Raw genomic sequence first — 25720 nt, forward strand, 5'->3', positions numbered from 1 at the left:
CAAAAAACACACAAAGTAACGCAAATTTAAGAAGACATATAAATTTGTGAATAGCAAAACAGTTCCCATGAAAACACCCAACTCAACTGATCTTTATAGGAGAGGTTTTGAATTTAAAAAAGGATCTTTCAGGGTAGCCACCCTGTTATCCATTTCTAATTACAGTAGAACCGAGTGTCTTTCCCTGATTTCCTGGATCCATTTACATCATTCACTCTGAATCATTCCTCCTAGAATCCTCTACCTGGGGTATTAGACCCTAGGCCCGCCCAGGTGCCATGTGCTGTTTGGACAGCAGATTTTTTAAAAAAAATAATAGCTTTATTGTGATATAAATCATATACCATATATACATTTAAAGTGTACAAATCAGTTTTTTAGTTTATTCACAGATATGAAAAACCATCACCACAATCAATTTTATAACATTTTCATCCTTCCCCATCAAAAACCCCTCACCCATTACCAGTCACTCCCCTCCCTGCACCTCTCATCTTCCCCAGCCCTAGGCAACCAAGGATCTATTTTCTGTCTCTTTAGATTTGCCTATTCTGGACATATCATATAAATGGAATCATACAATATGTGACTTCTTTCACTTAGCATAATGTTTTCAAAGTTCATCCATGTATCAAGATTTCATTTTCTTACAAATGAATAATAAATAGTCCATTGCATGGATATACCACATTTTGTTTATCCTTTTATCAATTTGTAGACATTTGGGTTGTTTTCACTTTTAAGCTATTATGAATAGTGCTGCTATGAACATTGTGTGTATGAGTTTTTTAGACATAGTTTTCATTTCTCTTAAGTATGCATCCATTATGAACTGAATGTTTGTATCCCCCCCACCCACCAAAAAAAATTTCATGTTGAAGCCCTACCCCCCAACGTGGTGGTATTTGGAGGTGGGCCTTTAGGAAGTAATTAGATTTCGATGAGGTGATGAGGGGGGCCTCCCTGGTAGGATCAGTGTCCTTTTAAGAAGATGAAGAAAACCTGCTCTCTCCCCTCCACGTGGGCACAAAGCAAGAAGGCTCCTGTCTGCAAGCCACGAAGAAGGTACCCCCTAGGAATGGAAGCTTCCAGCACCTTAATCTTGAAATTCCCAGCCTCCAGAATTGGGAAAAATAAATGTCTGTTGTTTAAGGCATACAGTCTATGTACCTTCTTATAGCAGCCTCAGCTGACTAAGACAATGCCAAAAATTGCAACTGTGGAGTCATATGGTCACTCTGTATTTAATCTTTTGAAGAACCTACAGACTGTTTTCCAAAGTGGCTGCACCATTTTATATTCCCAGCAGCATTTATGACGGATCCACTTTCTCCACATCCTCATCAACACTTGTATTACAGTCATCCTACGGGATATGAAGTGCTTCCTCACTGTGATTTTGATTTGCATTTTCCTAATGGTTAATGATGTTGAACATTTTCTCATGTGCTTATTTTTCATATTTGTCTTTTTTTGCCTATTCAGAATGTTCACATCGGCATTATTTATTTAAAAAAGAGAAGTCCATCAACAAGAGAATGCATTAATAAACTTTAGTAAATGTATATAATATGCAGTATTTATATAAAATTCAAAATCATGTAAAAGTAAATAATAAATTGTTTAATGATATATATACAGGTGGTAAAACCTTGGTAAAAACACGATGAAAAATTAATATAAAACAGAACAGTTATTATATGGTGGGGAGAAAGAACTAGGATAAAGGAGAGCCTTCAAAGGTGTGGCTGCTGGTGTATTTAAGCTGGGTGTTATCAAGTAGCTAGGGAAAAAAACTTGTTAAATTTTTTTAATTATTACTATTTAAATCCTGTATATATTTACATATTCTTTGAATATTTGAAATATTTCATAAAGGTTAAAAATGTCAGAGAAAATAATTTTCAACTCTCTCTATCTGACCTCTCTTTTTTTTAAAAAAAAAAATCCCTATTTGTCCTTATTTCCAATACAATTCCAAAATGAAGATTTATTAGCCTAAAATTAAGTACATAAATCCCAAACAAATATTTGTTGAAAAGCACTATATCTAAACCAACTCAGGCCCTGGATTTTAGAACTAGCTATATGGAAAGAATAAAAGCAGGTGCAAGACAGGCAGTTAAAACATAAACCCTGACAAGCAAAGGAACTCTCTGTTCTATATAGAAATAACAAAGATGATCTGGATATAAGCATGGTAAAATTTCTGCAAAAAAAAAAAAAGTACATTTTTAGTAGAGAGTTTCATAATAGCTTTACTAATGTATATTGGTATATCTACTTATTTAACATGAACATCTGTTTAAAAACAAATGTTAGAGCTAAGTAAACTGTGCATAGAAGAAACTCGTGGTATTTTTATATGCTAGTAAACTACTATGCTGGTAAACTCTTAAATAAAATAAACCACAAAGAAATGTTTAACCATTAAATATTCTCACCAAATGAGTAGTGAACGAGTAAGATATTGGTTTTGATAAATAAGAGCAAAAGGTCATTTACTCAATACAAACCCATCAATGTGTTCCTTTCTACCACAGCAGCAGACTTATCTCCATTTTCACATGCAGCCTGCTGAGCTTTTAAGTAGGCTGACAGAGATGATGGCAGGGCATTCTGACCAATTAAGAAGTTCAGCAGGTAGGAAGCTGTTACACAGTCATATGGTTTGGTGCTGGTGCTGAGCGCCAGTGCTGCCTGGAATAAGCCTTGCAGTTTCTCTGAATTCTAGAATAAAGCACAGATTCAGTAACTGTCAATAAAACATTTCTTTAATTTGAAGGAATAATACGTAGGTTAGAAAAATCTCTGACAATGTATATCAGATTGCTTAAAACCCAAATACCGTATTTTCCGGCGTATAAGACCCGACTTTTGAGATTTTCCTGGGTTAAAAAGTCATCTTATACGCCGGAAAATACGGTACATATTTAAAAACAGGGCCTGCCACATAACTCAATAAGAATATCAACTTCCCTTCTCCCTAAATATAGGTTAGAGTTTTTATCACAGTAATTAACGATTATTATTAATCAGTTCTAGTGATCAGGGTCTCGAAAATAATATCAGTTGGGAAATTCAAAATTGATACAACTTTTTTTAAAAGTACTTCCTTTTTAGCAAAAGTTTATGTTTTCCTATACAATTCCGCTATGACTACAGCCAGATCATTTCCGTTATTTCTAGATGGAGCAGAGTTCTTTTGTATCCAGGTGTGTTTTACCTGTGCAGCATACCCTGCCTTCTTCCTCCCCCCTTCTCATAGAGCTAGTTCGAAGGAGGAAACTACAAATCCATACAAAAATGTAAAGCCACCAGCCTGTTTCTGGCAAGGATCTATGTATATGCATGGAAAATAATCAGACAAGCCTCCGAAATTCTGCGTCAGATCTCCCACACCTATATCTCACATACAAATCCACTCACATAGCTCATCCTAAAAAAAAACAAACAAAAAAACACACAAACAAACAAACAAACAAAAAAACAGAACAAAGCATGGAAAGGCAGAGAGTTGAGGACAAGAGATGTGGTCCTAGTCCCAACTCCAGGGTTGACATGGTGCATGTTCACCATGCTGGAACTCAGGGATTCACTGCTCGTAATATTGATTTGACTAGGATTATTCCATAACTGTCTGATATAGGGAAAAAATCATTATAAACTTAATTTTGAATTTCATTATATGTACTCATAATTACTGATGTCAAATGTACTAATTCAAATATCAGTTTATTTCCATTAAATTCTTTGCCTTTTGATACGTTTAATTTTTTATGACCTAAAAAACTTAAAGATAGTGGCCAAAAGCCACTATTTGAAAGGACCAATTAAGCATATAAAGCCATTTTTTGTAACTGACAGTAAGTCTCTGAATTCCTTAACTAACCAATTAGTAAGAACACAATATATAGCCTTTGATAGCCTTTGGAATATAAAATATCTTTGTTCTACCATCTGAGGTCAATCAAAATATGATATGAAGGAAGACCTTGGATATGTAGCTCTACTATATATGTGTGTGTCTGTACATACACACACATATATACATATACTAGAGGCCCCCTTCATGCACTGGACGGGGGGTCCCTCAGCCCGGCCTGCCCCCTCTCACGGCCCGGAAGCTCTCAGGGGTGGGAGGCAACCAGCAATAAAGGAAAGGTGACGCCGCCATCACACCTCTGCTGCTGCCAATGCTGGCAGCACAAGCTTCAGCCGGCCCTGATTACCTGAGCCTCGGGCAGCCCTGGGCGGCTGGGCAGCCGCCATCTGAGGCTTGCCTGCACCTCGGGCCGGCCCTGGGTGGCTGAAGGGCTAAGGGTGGGTCTGGCCGCACGGTGTGCCTGCCACGCCCGCCCTCCCCACCCCCAGGCGGAGCTGAGGGGACTGGGCGCCGCCATCTTGTGGCTATGGGCGCCGCCATATTTGTGATGTTGTGATGGTCAATTTGCATATTCCCTCTTTATTAGATAGGATAGATAAAAGTCCTTAGAGAGCTTAGATTAGCATTCAAGAATGTTTTAAAGTTAACTATATTAAAAATTAGATATTAATATAAAGCATATCCAAAGAAAGACTTTAGAAATATCCTATATAATAAAGAGCTAATATGCAAATAGTCACCACGCCCTCACATCTTCACACCATAATGGCTCAGACATTCAACACTGGGGAGAGAGGAATGGGGACCAGCCAGGCACAAATGAACTCGTGAGAGAGGAATGGGGAACAGCCAGGAACAAATGAGCTCATGAGAGAGGAATGGGGACCAGCCAGGCTGTGGCCTGGGAGAGGGACAAGCTGCCTGCCCCACGGTCTCCACGGTCCTAGGTGCTAGTAGCTGCACCTGCGGCCTGGGAGAGGGATAAGCCACCCACCTCATGGTCCCGGGCGCCAGTGGCTGTGCCTGTACCTGCGGCCTGGGAGAGGGACAAGCCGCCCACCCCGCGGTCCTGGGCAGCCCAGGAGAGGGACAAGCCGCCCGCCCTGTGGTCCTGGGTGCCTGAGGCCAGCCAGAGGGAGGGAAGCCTGGGTCCTGGTTGCCTGCAACCAGCTGGAGGAGGGAATCTTGGGTCCCGGGTGCCGTGCGAGGCAGAGGCAATTAGGGGTGATCAGGCCAGCTGGGAAGCAGTTTGGGGAGCAGTTAGGGGCGATCAGGCAGGCAGGCAGAGGTGGTTAGGGGCAATCAGGCAGGCAGGCAGAGGGGTTAGGGACGATCAGGCAGGCAGGCAGAGGTGGTTAGGGGCAATCAGGCAGGCAGGCAGAGGGGTTATGGGCGATCAGGCAGGCAGGCAGGCGAGCGGTTATGAACCAGTGGTCCTGGATTGCGAGAGGCAGTTGAACATCCCTCGAGGGGTCCCGGATTAGAGAGGGTGCAGGCTGGGCTGAGGGGATTCCCCCTCACCCCCACCCCGTGCATGAATTTCATGCACTGGGCCTCTAGTGTAATTAATATTTTAATATCTTGACTACCTCTTCCTAAGATCACTTTACCAATATGCAAACCAGACCAGATATTAGAACCACCCAAATCCTACAGCAAGCCACATGAACTACTAGTTTTCTGAATTCTGCAGTAGTATCTAAAGACCAAGCACACGTTTATCAAATTAGAGATACAGAGGCCCCCTAAGGACCCTTCATAATTCACGTAAGGACCAAGTCTTTCATATAGATGCAATAATGTACCTTCCCCACTCCAGATACTCTCAAAATATTTGCCAGGAATGAGGTATCCTATATAATAAAAGCCTAATATGCTAAGTGTCCGAACATTTGTTCGACTGTTCGACCAGTCTCTATGACGCACACTGACCACCAGGGGGCAGATGTTCCAACCGGTAGGTTAGCTTGTTTCCGGGGTCCAGCTGATTGGGACTGGGCGAGACAGGTGGACATGCCTGGAGCCCTCCCCTGATCCCTCCCCAGCCCCAATCATGCACCGATGGGGTCCCTCAGCCTGGCCTGCACCCTCTGGCAATCTGGGACCCCTCGGGGGATGTTGAAGAGCTGGTTTCAGCCTGATCCCCACAGGCCAGGCCTCTAGTAGTTTTATAAATATGAATATAAATGTATATTACAAGTCTAGTGTGATGAAAGAAAAATAAGGAGCAAAGAAAAATAAGGAGTGTGGGAGAGGAGAAAGAAAGTGGAATGAGAGAAAGTATCCTCTTTAAGATCTCTGTATGGTACAAAAGTAAGAAGCTGAAGCACCAAAGAAGCTTCTGCTCACCAGAGCACCTGAAAGACCACAGGGATAGGTGAACACTGGAGAGCAACTCCAACATGGATTCAAGTTAGAAAAGATACCCTGAGATCTTGCAGTGCCACCTAGAAGCCATGGGACAGACACCTTGTAACATGTGCTCCAACAGAATCCACTGCATCTACAAGCTGCCATGCCCTAAATATAGCCTTCGGCTCCAGCTGCAGCCCCTGCAGGTGACCTTGGCCTTCATACAGCTCTAACAGAAAGCCATAACGAAGCTCTAAAGCCAGTGACCCCACAGCTGCTGGTGAGCTCACAGCCCTAGAATAAGCCTAAAGGGCAAAGCAGAACCCTGAGCTAGGGAGCCCCTACAGACCCATCCCCATGCTGTGACCTCATTTCCAAGCCTATCTTTGGTTTCCACCCCAAGGTGGGAAGTGCAAAGTGTGAGGAAGAGAGTGGGGGCTGGGGATGGAGTCGACCTCCCAGGGAGAGAACTGGTTGTTAACCTCAAGTACTCTGAGTTTCAGTCTCAGTTTAGTTATTGCTTGCTGGAATATCAGAAACGTATTTTCTACCTCACTTAACACTCAGCTTCCCAGTCTACTAAGCAGGGAGATTATCTCAAAAATTTTTACTCCAGTTACTGTAAGTGATGTGTTTTGATCAAACATGTCCAAGGAAACTGGAGAGACCACAGTTAACTGAAATCTACCAATAATCTCGTAAACAATAAAACCTACTGCCTCCTACACCTCCTTTTATATCAAAACAAAAAAAAAAAAGCTCACTGATTTGGACTTTATTTTCCTTGACAATACTTCCTCCTCCCCAACCATGGATCCCCACCTCATCACCCTACAACAGTAGATGTATTAATGATAACTGAAACAGCCAGAAGATATAAGAAGGCAGATGCAAAGAGCCTGGACAACCCACTGACTGTTTAACTGTTGCTTTAAACCAAGCATGTCAAACTCACGGCTGGCAGGCCGCATGCCTCGTTTAAACCTGCTGGCCACGAGTGTGACATGCTTGCTTTAAACATAAAGTTTTCATGCATACACATTTACATAGGAAAAGTCCAAATACCTGAAATTGTATAACTGTTTTTGGTAACTTCATCAGAAGATCAAATGCTAAAAGTTTCACTGTTTCAAAAGTGCTGGTAAAACATTCCATTAGTGTTTGGAAACGACCAACATCAATATCATGACTCAGCTGATACACCGTTTGGACTTGACCTAAAAAAAAATACACAAAAAAATAAACAAACAAACATTTAAAAGTCAATTAAAAGAAAAAAAAAGTCAACATTTTCAAGTTATTTGGACAAATTTATAGAAAATTCATACAAAAATTCACACTTCATACTTTACCCATAATAGCACAAAAGAATAATTTTTCCATTAATTTATTTCATAAAATGCTAAAATAATAGTATTACAGTTTTCTAATAGGAAGTAAAATTTTTTAAAAATTTGTTTAAGCCAAAACCGGTTTGACTCAGTGGATAGAGCGTCAGCCTGCGGACTGAAAGGTCCCAGGTTCGATTCCAGTCAAGGGCATGTACATTGGTTGCGGGCACATCCCCGGTAGGGGATGTGCAGGAGGCAGCTGGTCGATGTTTCTCTCTCATCGATGTTTCTAGCTCTCTATCCCTCTCCCTTCCTCTCTGTGAAAAATCAATAAAAATATATTTTTTAAAAAAAATTTTGTTTAAAACCACTTCATTCTCTTTCAAAAGGCTACATATTATATAACAGACAACTAAGTTATATTTTGAATAAATAAAAACCAATAAAGAATTACATCTTTAAAAAAAAACCTTCATAAAACTTCTTGACCTAGGAGCCAAAGTCCTACCATGTCTTAGTTGAACTGACACTGAATAATTAATATGACACAGCCTAATAGAATTACTGGGCATCAAAGATAAAGAAGAAATCTTTTGGCCATTCAGGCAAAAAAAAGCTAAATTCAGCCACAAAGTGGAAAACTTAGTCTGGCTGCACTCTTCACCAGAGCAACATGTAGTGCTAGAAGACAGTAAAGCAATGCTTAAAAAATTCTCAGTGAAAGAAGGCGTGACAAAAACCTGTATATCAAAATCCTAATTCCAGTATTAAGTATAACAGCAATATAAATATTCTTCAATGTGCAAAAAATTAAGAACTACGTTTCCCCAACTCTTCCCAAAGAAAGGCTAATGTTAGCCAACCAAGAAATGAACAGGAAAACTATCACAAAAGAATGATGGCAGTCACTGAATTCATTGAACTCTAAGATCAAGATGGAACAACTATGGCAAATAATGGGTTTCATAGCAGAATGTGAGGAATATTTAACAGCATTTAACAAATCAACCCCTGCTAATAACTGAAAACATTCCTATGCTTACTTAATTTGAGGAATGCTGTTCAATATCTCTGCTTTTAATTTAATCTTAACTCACAAGTTAATATAACTCTGTGAAACAACCAGAGCAAGAAAATTAAGTTTTTGTCACTTCATTCACACTTCTGCTCAAATTTGCTTCTTCTTTTCAAATTCAGATACCTCTTTTCCCTTTCTCTTGCCTGATTGTTCTGGCTAAAACTTTCACTACAATGGGGAATGGCAGTGGTGAAAGTGAGCATTTTTGTCTGGTGCCTGATCATAGGAGAAAGGCTTTGTCTTTACCAGTGAGTATGATATGGTGTTGGCTGTGGGTTTTTCATGAATGTTCTTTATCATACCTAGAAAGTTCCCTTCTAGTCCCAGTTTGCTGGGTGTTTATCATAAAAGGGTATTGAATTTTGTCAATACTTTTTCTACATTAATTGAGAGTATCATGTGTGTGTGCATTTCCTTTGTTCTAATGTGGTATATTACATTGACTATTTTTTTATGTTGAACCACCCTTACATTCCTGGGATTAAATTCCAGTTACTTAGTCATGGTATATAACACTTTTAAAACAGTTAGATTTGGTTTGCTAGTACTTTGCTAAGAATTTTTGCATCTATACTCATAAAGGAGACTGGCCCAGTTTTCTTGTGGAATCTGTCTGGCTTTGGTATCAGGGTGATATTAGCCTCATAGAATGAGTTAGCAGATGTTCACTCCTCTCCAATTTTTTGGAAGCATTTGAGAAGGATTGGTGTTACTCTTTCTTTAACCGTTTGGGAGAATTCACCAGTGAAGCCACTGCTAGGCTTTGTTGAGAGGCTTTGTATTACTCTCTCTTTACTTGCTATAGGTCTGCTCAACTTTTCTATTTTTTTCTTGAGTCAATAATTTTATGTTTCTAGGAATATGTCCATTTCGTCTAGGTCATTTAATTTATTGGAAATACAATTGTTCATAGCATTGTCTTACAGTCCTTTTTATTTCTGAAAGGTCAGTGGAAACATCCTTACTTTCATTTCTGATTTTAGTTATTTACACCTTCTTTCTTTTTTTTCCTAGTATAGTCAAAACTTTGTCCATTTTGTTGATCTTTTAAAAAACCAACAACCCCAACTTTTGGTTTTGTTGAGTCTCTGTAGTTTTTATATACTCCATTTCATTTATCTCCATTCTAATCTTTATTATTTCCTTCCTTCTGCTAGCTTCCTGTAAGGTTTGCTCTTCTTTTTCTAATTCCTTGAGGTAGAGTTTATTGATTTGAGATTTTTTTCTTTTTAAATGTAGGCATGTATAGCTATAAATCTCTCTATGAGCTCTGCTTTTGCTTCAGCCCATATGTTTTGGTACGTTGTGCTTTTGTTTTTATTCCTCTCAAAGTATTTTCTAATTTTCCTTGTGATTTCTTCTTCACCCACTGGTTGTTTAAAGGCTCTAGTCAAATATGAAGCCTTCTCTGTATGAAACGGCTAGCACTGCCCATCCTCCCCTTCTCGTCCTGAAATATTTTTTCATAGTACTTATCCCCATCTGAAATCCTATTACTTGGTAATTTACTGTGAGACTCCCTTGACTAAAATCTAAGCTCAAAAATGGGAAGCACTTTGTTTTGTACACTGCGTATCCATGGCTGCATGACATATAATAACTAAATAAATATTTACTGAACCAACACCTTTAATTATGGAATCAAGTTTTTCACCATAAATACTGTGATATTTTATTGAGTAAGCATGTGCTTATTCTTCTTGAACTAGGACATACTTGAGGAAAGGAAGAAACCATTTGACTAATCCCAAATCACAGACCTTCTATAAAATAATATAGAAACCCACATTAACCCTTTGCACTCGCTTGCTTTTTTTCTCGATTCCTTTATTCTACTCGGGATTTAATTTTTTAAATACCCCAGATTTTACAAAGCGCGGCAGTAGAATAAAAAACTGGAGTTTCTTTTCATAGAAACTTATTTATTTGGATTTTTTTATATTTCAAATTATTGATACATTCAAAGAGTAATTTTAATCTCGACATCAGAGTGCAAAAGGTTAAAGTTCTTGTGATAAAGATGAAAAATAAATTTACATTTCCCATCCAATATTTCATGGTCATATCCTTTAAAGTTAAGGGGAATAGTGTGGCTTGAACCATTTGCATTACCCTCACATTGTTTAATTAACAGAAATACTGTGATGTCAGTCACTGCCCAATTATATGTGACTCATTCATTAGGAATATGACTTAGGTTTTTCATTTTTAAAGTACATTTACAAATGTTAAACTACTCTCTCAACTGAAAAATTACCAGCATAATTCAGCCCAGTGTTACTTCCCCTACACCTAGGTGCAACTATACAGAAAACTTTTTGTTAACTAGATAAGCAATCACTTGTAGGTAAAACTTCATTTTCTAAGTTCAGTTGTAGTACCATTGAAATTCTCTTAACTGATGGATGCCTCTATATACGTTTTCTGAGGCTGTTGTAACAAATTACCACAAACTTGGTAGCTTAAAACCACAGAAATCTATTCTCTCACAGTCCTGGAAGCTAGAAGTACAAAATCCAGGTGTTGTAAGGGCCACGCTCACTGTGGAGGCTCAAAGGGAGAAGTGGTGCCGGTCTTTTTCAGCTTCCGGTGGCTGCCAGGATTCCATGGCTTGTAGCCATAGCTCTCCAATCTCTACTGTCACACTGACTCCTCTCTGTGTCGGATCTCCCTTTGCCTCTCTCTTATAACAACACTTGTGATGGCAGTTAGGCCCATCCAGATAATCCAAGGTTATGTCATTTTAAGATCCTTAACTTCATCACATCTGCAAAGAATCTTTTTCCAAGTAAGTTCACATTCATGGGTTCTAAGGATGTGATGTGGATACCTTTTGGAGATCATTTTTCGGCCTCCCACACCTACTCTCATCAGGTGATCAAATTTACCATCATGAATAATGGAACAAGCCAACATTATGTACCTCCTGCTATGATGCCCTGAGAAAAACATCACATCACCTATGAGATATTCGTACCAAAAATGCAAAATCTGAGTGAAATCATGAGGAAACAACAAGACTGAGATACATTCCTCCAAAATGTTAATGTCACAAAATAAGACGCTTTCCATATTAAAGGAGGCTAAAAGAGATATAATAACGAAACGCAATGTATGATCTTGAACTAGTTCCTGGATTACAGGCAAAAAATTTTTTTTCTAAAAAAGGCCACTTATTGGGACAACTGGCAAATTTTTAATATGGGTTGTATGTTAGATAACAGCATTATATCAACATTAAATTTCCTAAACTTGAGCATTGTGTTATAGTTAGAAAATTAATAAGAGAGATAAAGCAAATATGGCAAATTCGTGAATAATGTCATTTTGTTCAACATCCTTTCTTAATAACATTGACATAGGGGCGGATTTAATTCCCGGCAAAGGCCACTTTCTGTGTGGAATCTGCAAGCTGTCCCCATGTCTGCATGGGTTTTCTACGGGTAGCCCAGTTTCCTCCCACATCCCAAAAATGTGCATGTTCGGTAACAGATGTGTCTAAATTGTCCCAGTCTGAGTAAGTGTGGGTGTGTATGTGTGTGAGTGTGCTCTGCAATGTAAGGGCATCCTGTCCCTTGTGCCCTGAGCTGCCAGAGTGGGCTCAGGCCACCTGAGACCCTGACTGGAATAAATGGGTTAGAAAATAATTACCTTACTTTTTTTTATTAGTCTTTCTTAAATGTAGATGTAATCTCACATTTATTTCAATGCTTAATATTAGAAGTGTTTCAGGTTTTTTTTTAAAAGTTTGGTGATGTTTTTGTGGCCAAAAGTACGCTATAGAAACTTAACCCTTGTTTATATCAATTAGTCTGTGGTAAAATTGGTTTCGTTATACCTTGTTTCACTTAAAGCAGCAGTTTCCAAGAACCCATTTATATATTTACTAGAGGCCCGGTGCACGAAATTCGTGCACTGGAGGGGGTGGGGTGTCCCGCAGCCAGCCTGCACCCTCTTGCATTCCAGGAGCCCTCGGGGAATGTCCAACTGACGGCTTAGGCCCGCTCCCTGTCTCCGCCACTGCTGCTGCGCTCTCCAGCCATGAGCCCGGCTTCTGGCTGAGCGGTGCTCGCACTGACCACCAGGGTACAGCTCCTGCATTGAGCGTCTGCCCCCTGGTGGTCAGTGCATGTCCTAGCAACTGGTCATTCTGACGTCGGGGCGAAAATGGCTCTCCAACATCCCCTGAAGGGTCCCAGATTGTAAGAGGGTACAGGCCAGGCCGAGGGACCCCACCGGTGCACAATCGGGCCGTGGAGGGATGTGGGAGGTTGGCCAGCCGGAGAGGGACCATGGGAGGGCTCCAGGGTGTGTCCGGCCCATCTTGCTCAGTCCCGATCGGCCAGACCCCAGCAGCAAGCTAACCTACCAGTTGGAGTGTCTGCCCCCTGCTGGTCAGTGCACGTCATAGTGACTGGTCAACCAGCCGACTGTCTGCCCCCTGGTGGTCATTGCACATCATAGCGAGCAGTTGAGCGGCCTTAGCATAACATTAGCATATTACACTTCAATTGGTTAAACGGCCAACCAGATGACCAGACACTTAGCATATTAGGCTTTTATTATATAGGATGGCATCTTATAAATAAGTGATAAATATAGGTAGAGGGTACACAGTTGTACATGGAACTATTCTTGAACCTTTGCTATTGGCTTGAATTTTTTTCAAATAAAAACTTGTAGGGAAAAATGGTTTTCTTCAAATGAAGCAAGCCTGTATTAATATCACTCTGCTCCCAGCTAAAAAAGTATACTTTGCCTAAATATTTAAACTAAAAAAAAAAAAAATCCAAGGATATAGTCAAGTTCTCTGATCCTCTGGCCATTGCTTTAAAAAAGAAACAGAGCAGGATATTTTTCTGTTTGATCACAATCAAGAAGGACTGAGCACAAACCAGAAGTACAGATTAAAACATACACAAAACTCATGCACAGAGATAAAAAGAACCATGTCTTGCCCTAGCCAGTTTGGCTCCATGGATAGAACATTGGCCTGCGGACTGAAGGGTCCCAGATTCGATTCTGGCCAAGGGCACATGCCCGGATTGCGGGCTCGATCCCCAGTGGGGGGCGTGCAGGAGGCTGCCAATCAATGATTCTTTCTCATCATGATGTTTCTATCTCTCTCTCCCTCTTCCTTCCTCTCTGAAATCAATAAAGAAATATATATTTTTTTAAAAAGAACCATGTCTTGTCAAAAAGGAAAAAAATAAAAGAACTCAAATGGAAGTTCAGTGTTCAGCTGAGTATCCCGCAGAAGGAGAAACAAAGGGCATCATTAAATCAGGATGCCTGGAAATGACATCATCCTATAGTCTTTCTGAAACCAGATTGAGACTTATAAACAGATAGCATGTAGGGGGAAACCACATTTTAACCACAAAGACTCACTGTAATACATAAGAAAAAAATTTTTTTTAACTTAAAGAACAGATTGGGCACTAGATTAGAACACCAACATATAAATTGGGGCACGAAGAGAACATAATAAGAATAGTTCATGAAAACTGTAGTTTTGGTTTGGCAAATAATAACTACAGTGTCCCTCATGTGCCTTATTGCCAAATTTAATTATGTCCACATAAGAATTATATAGTGAGAATAAAACCTCTCATAAGAACCTTAAAAGGCAACAAACTCAAGCTTCAAGTAAAATAAAATGTTGAAAAATGTGTTTTTCAAGAAAAAATATACTTTCCCAAACATTATTGAAAACTTACCTTCTGGGACAGGAAAAACTTCAGCTATTGAGCCTAAAATGGTTAAAGCTGAAAATCTAGTTGGGTAGGAAGAGCCAGGAAACAATGCTTCAAAAAGACTGTTGCAAATGGATGACATGAAATTCTAAAAATAAATTACAATAAGTATAATTGAGTTAACTCACAATAGGTTATCCAAAGTTCCATATTTAAGAATGGGTTTTTTTTCTTTTAATTAAGGAAAAAATATTTTTAGAAACAATACTAGTTATTCACTTCCCTTAACACTTCTGATTGACACCCTTGACCATGAGCTATATCATGACTGTAATGAACTCCATCTTTGTAGAGCCAACAAGTACAAATCCGATGTTTCACACCAGGAAAAAAACACACATTTTTAGTGATGCATTCAGGCATCAAAAGTATGTATACAGGAACAGAAGATGGCTGCCGACAGAAAAACAGACTGCAAGATAGCGTGTGAGTGAGAAAACAAAGGGAGAGTGTGTGGTCGCACGGGGAGTGTTTGTTGGTGAGTTGAGGAACAGCTATACTCCAGGAGACTGTTGGGGACTGCTGGATGGGGCTCCCCAGACCGGGCAGCCCCCACTGCTGCTGGGTTCCCTCCCAGAGCGACCAGATCAGAGGCGAGACCGCGCCATCTTGAAGGGGAAAGTGGGAATCTACAAATACGGCACCTATCGAACAGCTGCGAACCCGAGAACACCGGTCCCCAACTGGCGCAAGCACGCAGATTCAGAGGAGCTCTACACTCCACCACGGAAAGGTCAGATTTCGCCTGGGATAAGGTGAGGTCTCTGGTCCCGGCAGGAGAGAGAAACGCGCACACGGGAGCTGGAGAACCTGGGGAAGTCTGCCCCTAGAAAAATCCGCGGCTGTTGGGGCTGGCGCGATCCGTGAATGTGGAAGAGAGTCCGCAGAGCTGCTAACAAAAGGGAACTCTAAAAAGCAACCCATTTTGATCTGATGCAAAAGGACAGCCTAAAAATTTTAAAAGTGTGCCGGCTGCTTAGACCCAAGGGGAAAAAAAAGACTGCACAGACTTGCACAAAGCCTTGGAGTTCGCACACTTACGCTGGCTCTTTTTTTTTTTCTTTTTCCTCTTTAAATCCTTGCTTCTGATTACTAAGCCCAATACACAGGATCACCCAATTGGGGACACCCTAAGAGACTGCAGGGGAAAGTTGTTTTTCTGGAGCCTGGGGATCAGAGCGGGGAATAACCATCAGAGAACCAGCTCTGGGGCAACCCACTCCCACAAACCGGTATTGAGTGCCACAGGGAAAGCAGGATCTAAGCACTGGCTAGAGCAGTGATGGGCAACCTTTTGAGCTTGGTGTGTCAAACTTCGCCAAAAAACTGAGCATAACTCGGGTAGTGTGTCACTTTGAGGAAAAAACATTATTTCGCAAATGTTTCATCCTCAGGAGCAGCAAATGTTTCATCCTCGGCATGCGGCCGCCTCAGCGGCCACGTGTCATCAGAAATGGCTACGCGTGTCAGTGCTGACACGCGTGTCATAGGTTCGCCATTACTGGGCTAGAGTACCTATAGACCCTGAGGTCAATCCAGAAACACTGCCACCCAGTGGTTGAATCACAAATTGACTCTTGTGAAAACACAAATAAAGGAATACAAGAAATTAAGACGCACTGCCTGCTTAAAAATCAGGATTGGCTTACAACACTGAGGAGCAGTGGAACTCAGGGAACTTCAATACTGTCCTGACTAGTAAACAGGCGTGCCAAACAGAACAGTAGAGGAAGTGAATGATCTTCATTACTGCACATTTTTATTTTTTCATCTTTTACTTAAGAAACTAATTTTTTTTTTCTCACTTGATTTTACCTTTTTAATTATATTTTTATTTTCAATCAGTATTATTACTACTACTATTTTACCTTTTTTTTTAAAAAAAAAAGTGTCATTTTATTTTCTCTTTATTTTACTTTGGGATTAGTGTTCTACATTCTATTTTCATCTTTCCTTTAGCATCATTTTACTCTATCTCAACTTTACCTTTATGCCATCACTCTTTTCCTAACTTTTCCCCTTTTGTTGTCCTGTTTCTCTTACCCTATTCCTGCTTTAGATTTTCCCTATTCCTTCTTTTTACCCCGTTAAAATTTCACCCTACTTATATATCCAATTTCCAATCCCCTGCTCCAAGTCCATACACATTTCTCTCTTCTCTTTCTTCACTATCCAAAAAAATTTTTTACTCTGTCCTTTTGTTGTTGTTTGCCTGATTGTTGATTATATCAATTTTTTATGCTTGTGAGATTGTTTTGCTTATTCTTTTTTCTTTGTTTGTTTTTTGTGGTTTTTTTAAAATATATTTTATTGATTTTTTACAGAGAGGAAGAGAGACGGATAGAGAGTTAGAAACATCAATGAGAGAGAAACATCGATCAGCTGCCTCCTGCACACCCCCTGTTGGGGATGTGCCCACAACCAAGGTACATGCCCTTAACCGGAATCGAACCTGGGACCCTTCAGTCTGCAGGCTGACGCTCTATCCACTGAGCCAAACCAGTCAGGGCTGTTTGCTTTGTTTTTGTTTGTTTTTTGCTTCTGTTTTCCCTCGCCTCGCTTGATATTAGTTGTTGTTTGTAGTTTGCATTCATCTCCAGGTACTTGTTGCTGGCATTTGTTGGGATTAGTGGCTGTTCTATTGGAGTTTTCTCCCCATATATATAGTTTGTTCCCCTCTTCTTTCTTATTCTCTTTCTTTTCTCTCTTACTTTTTTTTTTCCTTTTCCCAATTTCAGTTTTGCACTCCTTTCTTTTTCTTTTTTTCTCTTCTTCTTTCTTTCCTATCCTAATTCACCTTTCTCTGGTGATCACCTTTATTTGGGGTTATTAATATCGTGAATACATTTCTGTTCAGTGCCTTGTACATTGTACCTGGTTGTGTTGTATTTTGTGCCTTTAAATCAACGCAGGAGAGAGAGAACTACATAACCAGACACCCGGAGAAGAGAGAAACAGCCCACATATGAAAGAAAAGCAGGCATCACCAGAAAAGGAAGTAAACGAAATGGAGGCAAGCAACCTGTCAGAGAAAGAATTCAGAGAAATGGTCATAAGGTGGCTGAAAAGAATGGAAGACAAATTCGACAACATGTGTAAGAACCAAGAGGAAATGAAGAAGAACCAAGAAGAAATGAGAAATGACATTACTGCTGTAAAGAACTCAACAGAAAGCATCAAGAGTAGACTAGAAGAAGCAGAGGACCACATCAGTGAGCTAGAAGACAATGTAGGAAAAAATACCCAAGTAGAGCAGCTTCTAGAAAAAAAAAATTAAAAAGCAGGAGGAGAGCCTAAGGGAACTTTTGGACAACACGAAACAAAAGTATGTATACATTTTAAGTTTTAAAATGACCTAAGAAATATCCAATACATGTTACCTGATAAATTTGATCAATATAATACTTGATAAATTTAGCTATAATGACATAATTCATTTAAAAATCCAACTATTCTGTTGTCTTCTGTCTGCCCTTTTTTTAGACTCCTGCTCTACCATTCTGTTTATACAAAGATAAAAAATAAAAACTTTTAGTAAAATGCAATTTTCAAACAAAAAACAAAGTGGGAAATACTTTAACCAGGATAAAATCTTCCCCCTCTAATTAAAAGGATAACTTTTTTCTGTGTAAGATCAAGAGAAAAATTATAAGGAAAAGTTGTGATTCTGAAGCATCTAGTATAATACTATGCCCTGACGACATATATTTGTAACTGAACAGATATAAGCAGCTCTACTCTCAACTGACTCTAGACATGATCCCTGAATTCATTTTTTCGGTCAAGGACATACAACTCTGGGGACTTAGCCTCTAGGCCCTTACAGGCCCTAAGTAAGAGTTTATTAGTTTATTAGTTTCAACGGAATAGGGTAGTTATTAAAAATATCCTAGTTAAACTAGTTTTAATTATAAATGAATAGTAGATTAATACTCTATCTAAAGACTAGTTTTTTTAAAATATATATCCATAAACACAAACTAAAAAAAAAGTACATACATGAAAAATCAGAATGTCAATCCATAAAATAGGTTTTGTGTTTCTAAATACCTAATTTAGACAAATGTCATTTTACCCTTTCAAAAAGAAGCTAAAGAAATGTGTTATCTTAGATTATCTAGCAGTAATCTCAGAAAGGCTAAAAAATAACTCTTACACACATACAGCAAGTGCTCAGTATATATACTCTGATCACTTTTGATGACTGCCAGCAAGGCTTTTTAGAGTGACTTTCCTAGTGGTTACTAATCCCACTTACAGTTGAATAGACTCCAAGTAAGCCAACTAGTCGATGGCAGAATTAGGACTAAACCTATGTGCTTTTCCAATGTTCATTATTGGGATTTTACAAAGATGAAGCTGATTTCAGCCTTTGTATAGGAATATTCTTCCTCAGATTATTTTGTACCTTTTAATACAAAATTGAAAACTAAGGCCCATCCGTAACGTTTAGAGTAGGTACTCACTATGTTATAGCTCCAATGTACCAATTTACTATGCTTGTTTCCCTAAATGAAATAAAATAGATGAACTCTGTCCTCTATCTGGGTCTTAGAAAAAAAATAAGAATCTACTTCTAAGAGGCTAGATTTGGAGTAAGAAACCAGTGGTGGAAAGTTCACTCTGTTCTGATGGACAGAAATTAAAGGTTGTCAAGCTGAGCCCTGGCCCAGATTTGGGCTGTTGTACCTGGGGTTCCATCCAACCCACTAACACCGTATCCTAAAAGTCAATCCTACTCCTCAAGCTCACTCCAAAATGGGACAGACAGAACCTCCATAGCTGGACCATGAGCCAGGAGTCACTAACACCAAGCCACCGAATGTCATGTTAGTATAAAGAGAGGAGGCCCAGACTCAGCAGTCTTCTGCCCTAGGGAGGAGTGGAGGAGTTCAGGGCCAGCAGTTACCTTTCTGTTACAGAATTTAATCCATCTGGCCCATATAAGCTGTAAGTGATTGAGGCTAGCTCATTAATGTTGCTTTCTAACAGACCTGAAGTCCAGCACTGGTTCTACAACTCAGGCGGCCTGAAGAGAACTATGAAAGCACCAGTAGGAATATGTAAAACCCAGCTTGAATAAAAAAGCACATAAATACTACTTACCAAGAGACTTCCATTTATTTCCCTTTAATACATATTCATCATTGTTCTGGGTTTCTTAAGAAAGCATGTGTCTAGAAATATATCACCTACCTTATACTGATGTAAAGAAACAGAAGGGTGCTGTTTGGTTAACTCATTCTCTGGTTCATGTTTGGATTTATTTTGCTCCAGTTTATAAAGCACCTGAGAACTTTCCTGTATCCTACAAAACAACTTTTGAGAAAAAGAAAAAGAAAAATAAGGCATATGTGAGCCATGTTAACTTTAAATGCCAAAGGAAAAACTTTCTAAGTTCTTTAAACTAAAATTTCAGGCAAGGAAAGTACTGGTTTTTAAACTCTTAATATTTACACAGTGTCTCTTTTAGCATTTACATTGTTAAAACCAAAAACAACCAGAATACAAGTCTTTAAAACACAGTTCTATTTCCTTTAGGTCAGCAAGAACCTAAAGATGATATATTCACTTCTATATTCTACCAATTCTTTACCCCAAAAAGTATCGCATGATTAATTCAAGCTGAATTATTCAATAATGACCATTTCATGAGGTGCTTTAAAAGTTTTCTCCAAATAACTTATACCCTAAAAACTCATCAAAGGATTTTTTTTCCTTTTTTTTTCTTTTTTTTGCCTTTCAAAATAAGAGCTCCAGTTTGACTTATTATACCAAAATGAAAAGACTTTTCACTCTGGACTTTAATCCCAAATGTAAACTGTTCTATGGAAGGGTCATGAAGAGATATGGTACCTAAAGCCCATGACCATTATTCTCACACTCTCTCAAAATCTGGGCTCTTTTGAGAAATGATTTCCAGAGCAAAGCTCACCACTTTCCTATACTTTCTGATGAGAAATTCTACCTTTTTAAGAAGAGAACAAATCTGTTGCCGCACTCCTGGGGACTGACTGTTAAGATTGTATGTGATAAAGAATTGAATCCACTCCATTTCTTCTATGGAAACAATTTCTGTGCTTCGATTACTTTCGCAAAGCAAGCCTAGTGTATCTATCCGTACCTAAAACACATCAAGCAATAACATGTTAATTTTTCAATGAAATAAGTGAAGCCTAAACCACTTGACACGTTTAATTTTTTACATAGGCTACCAAAGGAAAAAAAAAACACAGTAAACCTCAGTTTTATCCATATGTACTTCAGAAAGGTTTCCTAATCCCAAAGATCCTGTGGTTATTGCCTATAAAATTATTTTATCAAATGTGTAGATTGGATATTTATTAAACAATCTGAAAGATTCTTATTCCACAATAATGTTCAACTTCATTCTTTTTATTCTATTTCCTCAGTGACCACTTTATCCCAGGACCCCCTCCCCCACTCTCAGATTAGTCATGTACACCTACTCCCATTCTGCACACTCATCTCTGTTTGCATTAATTTCACTTACTTGCTGAAGGCTCTGGCTCCTAGTTACCAACTGAATGAAAACTGAAGCCTTCAGCCTAGGATTGGAGGCTTCCATAACATGGACAAAACACTTCACTCCTGCCAAACAATTTCCTTAATCATCCTCCCGTCCTTGGTTGTCATTCTGTGGGCTGCTCCAATGCTTTCTCTTCTAATCAAATTCATCACTTTCCTAATCAGCCACCACTGCTCTGATCAGTCTCTTCTACTGAGTTTCCCAAATCCTTACCCATAAAGGCACTCTTTTATCTGTATTTTTTTCTAAGAGTCTCTAGTTGTTTCATGCAGGTTTTCTTATTCCTTCAACTAAACTCCAAGAAGCCTGAGTACAAGGTCATCACTTTTCATTCTCTACTCATCATCCTTATGAACCCCTTAAAACAGCGATGGGCACAACTTAGAGGACTCTGTATTGGATTGGTAAATGAATAAAAAACCAGGGATCTACTATATGCATGAAGTGCTAGTTATTCTGTTTACTTACTTGGCAATGTTGATGAATTAAGCCCTGCTTTATTTTTGCACTGGACACAAGTTTCCTCCAGGCATCCGTTGCAGACTGAAGATGTCCATGAGCTCTAGCTGTTCGCAGACATGCCATCAAAGCTCCCAGAGCCCCTCTACTATTAGATGACCCTAAAGATGGAAAAGATGCTAATTGACCCTCACGCCATCGTTACTCCTCTTGTTTCAAAAGCAGTAACAAAGACCAGTACTGTGCTATATAAATACTACCACAATTTTCATGTTTATAACTAACATTATATTTCAAAAATCATATTTAAACTCAATTCTAGCATGAGTTAAAGTTCCTATTATAAAATAATCATTACTTAAAAGATTTAATAGTTCTTGTGTCAATTCCAAATAATATAATCCTCTTATTGTTAACTTTAAAATATCATAATTTCTGGCTAATATTTTTACTTTTACCTTTACAGATAGAAAACAAATCAGGAAGTGAATCAGGGGGGAAAAATCAGGTGGAGAAATATTTAAAACAGTAAAAATAACTGAATGACTTTCAGCCAAAAACAGGAAAAACATTTCTGTGTTTTATTTCTGTAAAGATAAACACTGAACCTCTGCATATTTTGGAATTACTGATTCCCCTCCCAATAAAGAAGCTAAAAGGAGGATCACAAAGAACATGATGCTTTCAGAGACTAGGACATCAGCCATTACTAAGTGGACAGGGAGCTCTGGCCCACAGGACACCTTGAGATAAAAGTCAATCCTACCTTACTTCAGAACATATTCATTCTGGACTTCAGATGACTTCTCAATAAGGCAAGAAAAATTACTAAAAATTATAAACAATGACTTATTTTTATGTATAGGAATCAGACTTTTCAACTATCTCATAGTTACTCTTTGAACTATTGAAAGTTTTTAATTATCTTAGTTGTAAATATTCTTAAAATGATTGATGTAGGGTGCCATATTCCTGCTTTGCTAAAGAGAATACAATAATACTAGAGGCCCGGTGCATGAAAATTCATGCACTGGAGGGGGGTTCCCTCAGCCCGGCCTGCCCCCTCTCACAGTCCGGGAGCCCTCAGGGGTGGGAGGCGACCCGGCAATCAGGAGAAGGTGATGCCCCATCACACCTCTGCTGCTGCCACTGCCGGCAGTGCAAGCCTCGGCCAACCCTGGTTACCTGAGCCTCAGGTGGCCCTGGGAGGCTGGGAAGCCGCCATCCAAGGCTTTCCTGCACCTCGGGCCAGCCCTGGGCGGTTTGGGAGCTGAGGGGACTGGGGGACTCCAGAGGCAGGCGCGTGGAGCAGCTGGGCCTGGTCTTGCTGCGAGCCTGCCTCCCCCCGGCAGGGCTGAGGGGACTGGGTGCCGCCATCTTTTGAGGGCATGACAGTCAATTAGCATATTCCCTCCTTATTGGCTGTGGGTGCCGCCATCTTTGCGATGGTGTGAGGGTCAATTAGCATACTTCCTCTTTATTAGATAGGAGGATTAAGATTTGCATGATGAATCAGGATCATAATTTTAGATATTAATTACTGAATTGTGCTATAATGCAGTGACTCCTTCAGAGTTACAGAGTTTCCATGGGATGCTTACCCCTATTCTAAATTATTACAGATGGCTGTTTCCTAAGGTCATGCCTCTCAATGTTTTGTCTTTTTCCCACAGGCAAAAACTTGCCACAGCCAATTTACCTGTTTAACCTTGCCAAAACAGTTTTCAGTTACTGTTTTTATCACTTCAATATTTATGTAAAACACACAAACTTTTACTCCATTCTGACAACCAAATAACAAATAAGAACTTGACAAAAGAATTTAAAACCTAGTACAGTAGTCCCCCCTTATCCACAGTTTCACTTTCCACAGTTTCAGTTACCTATGGTCAACCATGATCCAAAAACATTAAATGAAAATTTCCAGAAATAAACAAGTTACAAGTTTTGAATTGCACACCATTCTGAGTAGCGCGATGAAATATAGCACAGTTTCACTCTGTTCAGCCCAGGACGTGAATCTTCCCTTTGCCCAGTGTATTCACACTGTGTACCCTATCTGCCCATTAGTCACTTAGTGGCCAATTCAGTTAGGACTGTTGCTATATCACAGTGCTTGTGTAAAATAAGTAACCTTTATTTTACTAATAATGGTCCCAAAGCAAAGAATAGTGATGCTGACAATTCTGCATGCCAAAGAAAAGTTGTAAAGTGCTTTCTTTAAGTGAAAAAAATAAAAGTTCTTGACTTACTAAGGAAAAAGATCGTATGCTGAGGTTGCTAAGATTTATAGTAAAAATGACTCCATGAAACTGTCTAACTTATAAAGTAAACTTTATCATAAGTATGTATGCATAGGGAAAAACATAGTATACATGGAGTTCGGTACTATCCATAGCTTCAGGCATCCACTGAGGGTCTTTAAATGTATCCCCTGCAGATAAGGAGGGACTACTATAATAAAAAAAAACCTCATAATCATAATTGGAATCAATCCTTAGCCTGTAGAAATGGCTTGAACCAAAAAACTCTATTCAGCTATGTACAGTAACATTTGGTTTCAATCTGAAATCCTTAAAGTTAATATCCTTCTTTACTATTTAAATTTGAATATATTCAATATCTGCCTGGGTAACTACATTTAAGAATCCTAATTAGAAATTACTAAAACAAAAATTCATTTTCTTACCAGTTTTAGCATCAGCAGAAGTCTGAAGAATCTTTACCATGTAGCTTAAGCTTTCAGGGTTGCAATTCAATAATTTTGGCAAGTAATAATCAATCACATAAGATTTTTGATCCAGACTTCCTTCACACAGTATGTGAAGAAGAGGAGAAACCCAAGTCTCATGCCACTGATCAATCCAAGTACTGTCGACAGCCTGAGATTTCAAATGGCTCTTATGATTTTTAAACATGGCTTCTAAGAGGTCACTTGCATAAGGTACCAGTGACTGGTCTCCCATCACCTCTAAGATTTGCGATGGAATAGTTTTAGCTAATGCCAAAATATGTTCAGTTCCTATGCAATCTACTAAACAACCAAGGCATATGTACTTTCCTTTAATATGCCATTCCAATCGCAGAAGACTCTCCGTCAGTTCAAAAATGAAATGATCAGCAGCCAAATCTGATTTTTCTAGCTTTGACTCTGCAACAGTGAGCTGGTGCATTTGGAGAATGTTTCTGAATATGATTTTGGTTTGGTGTCTCAAAGCATCCAATGGATGTTCCCAGTGGGTATAGACATATTCCAAAAGTCTTCTAGCTATGCTTGAATTTCCATTCAGACTGTCCTTTAGGCTTGGGGAACTTGATTCAAGAGCATGTATGGCTGTGTTAGTCCAAGATGCCAAAATTCTAGACAGAAACATTTCTAGAGTTGATTCCTTGATCCTAAAGAAAAATGAGCTGTATTATTATAAAGTGACTAGTAAAAGAAATTTCACATTATAATCATTTAAACTTTAAAGATATAAAATACAAAGAATGATCAGAAAATTCAATCATTATTAAATTTATAACAAAAATTATAAACAAGGCCAAAAAAGACCTCAAATTTGTATCTAAATCTATTCATCTTGTAAAATATAATCTAAAAAAAAAAAAGACACAAGGAAACTTTTGGGGGGTGATGTAAATATTCATTGTTTTGATTGTGATGATTGTTTAACAGGTATTTTAAAACACACTGAGGAGCTAGGGTTGGGAAAAGTTAGTTGGAATGGGGTTTCTGAAAATATTCTGAAGTTGATTATAGTGATAGTTGCACCATCTTGTGAATATATAAGAAAACCCTACACAAACACTACAAATTGTATCTCAATTAATTTGTTATAAAATAACAAAATGAAGAATAAATTTTAAAATATGCACAAAATTTAAAAATACATATAGCCCTAACCGGTTTGGCTCAGTGGATAGAGCGTCGGCCTGCGTACTCAAGGGCCCCAGGTTCGATTCCAGTCAAGGGCATGTACCTTGGTTGCGGGCACACCCCCAGTAGGGGGTGTGCAGGAGGCAGCTGATTGATGTTTCTCTCTCATTGATGTTTCTAACTCTCTCTCCCTCTCCCTTCCTCTCTGTAAAAAAATCAATAAAATATATTTTAAAAAGAAAAATACATATAAACTGAAAAACATGTAGTTTATTTTAGAACACTGTAGTTTTCTCCCTTTATCTACATATTATTATCAAGCTGTATCTATGGTTTGACATGTGAAGCACATGAACACTTTCAGGCATTATGGCAAAAACATCAAAAAAACAAAAAATAAAATATAACTCAATGAAGTCAAAAGACTGGGG

General features: G+C 38.9%; 1 protein-coding gene across 2 annotated transcripts in view; it reads right to left on the reverse strand.

The window, feature by feature from the left end:
• THADA (THADA armadillo repeat containing) overlaps positions 1-25720 on the reverse strand; it is a 295937-nt gene that overhangs the window by 255445 nt on the left and 14772 nt on the right. For both annotated transcript variants that reach the window (XM_079792262.1, XM_079792261.1), the window contains exons 11-17: positions 24102-24808; positions 21422-21573; positions 20372-20527; positions 19600-19722; positions 14368-14491; positions 7304-7455; positions 2517-2730 (exon numbers count right to left, since the gene is read on the reverse strand). In XM_079792262.1, coding sequence (XP_079648388.1) covers positions 2517-2730; positions 7304-7455; positions 14368-14491; positions 19600-19722; positions 20372-20527; positions 21422-21573; positions 24102-24808 — 1628 coding nt within the window. The remainder of the gene's footprint in view (positions 1-2516; positions 2731-7303; positions 7456-14367; positions 14492-19599; positions 19723-20371; positions 20528-21421; positions 21574-24101; positions 24809-25720) is intronic.

Source organism: Cnephaeus nilssonii (genome assembly GCF_951640355.1).
Source record: "Cnephaeus nilssonii genome assembly, chromosome: 15".
Classification (NCBI taxonomy): Eukaryota; Metazoa; Chordata; class Mammalia; order Chiroptera; family Vespertilionidae; genus Cnephaeus; species Cnephaeus nilssonii.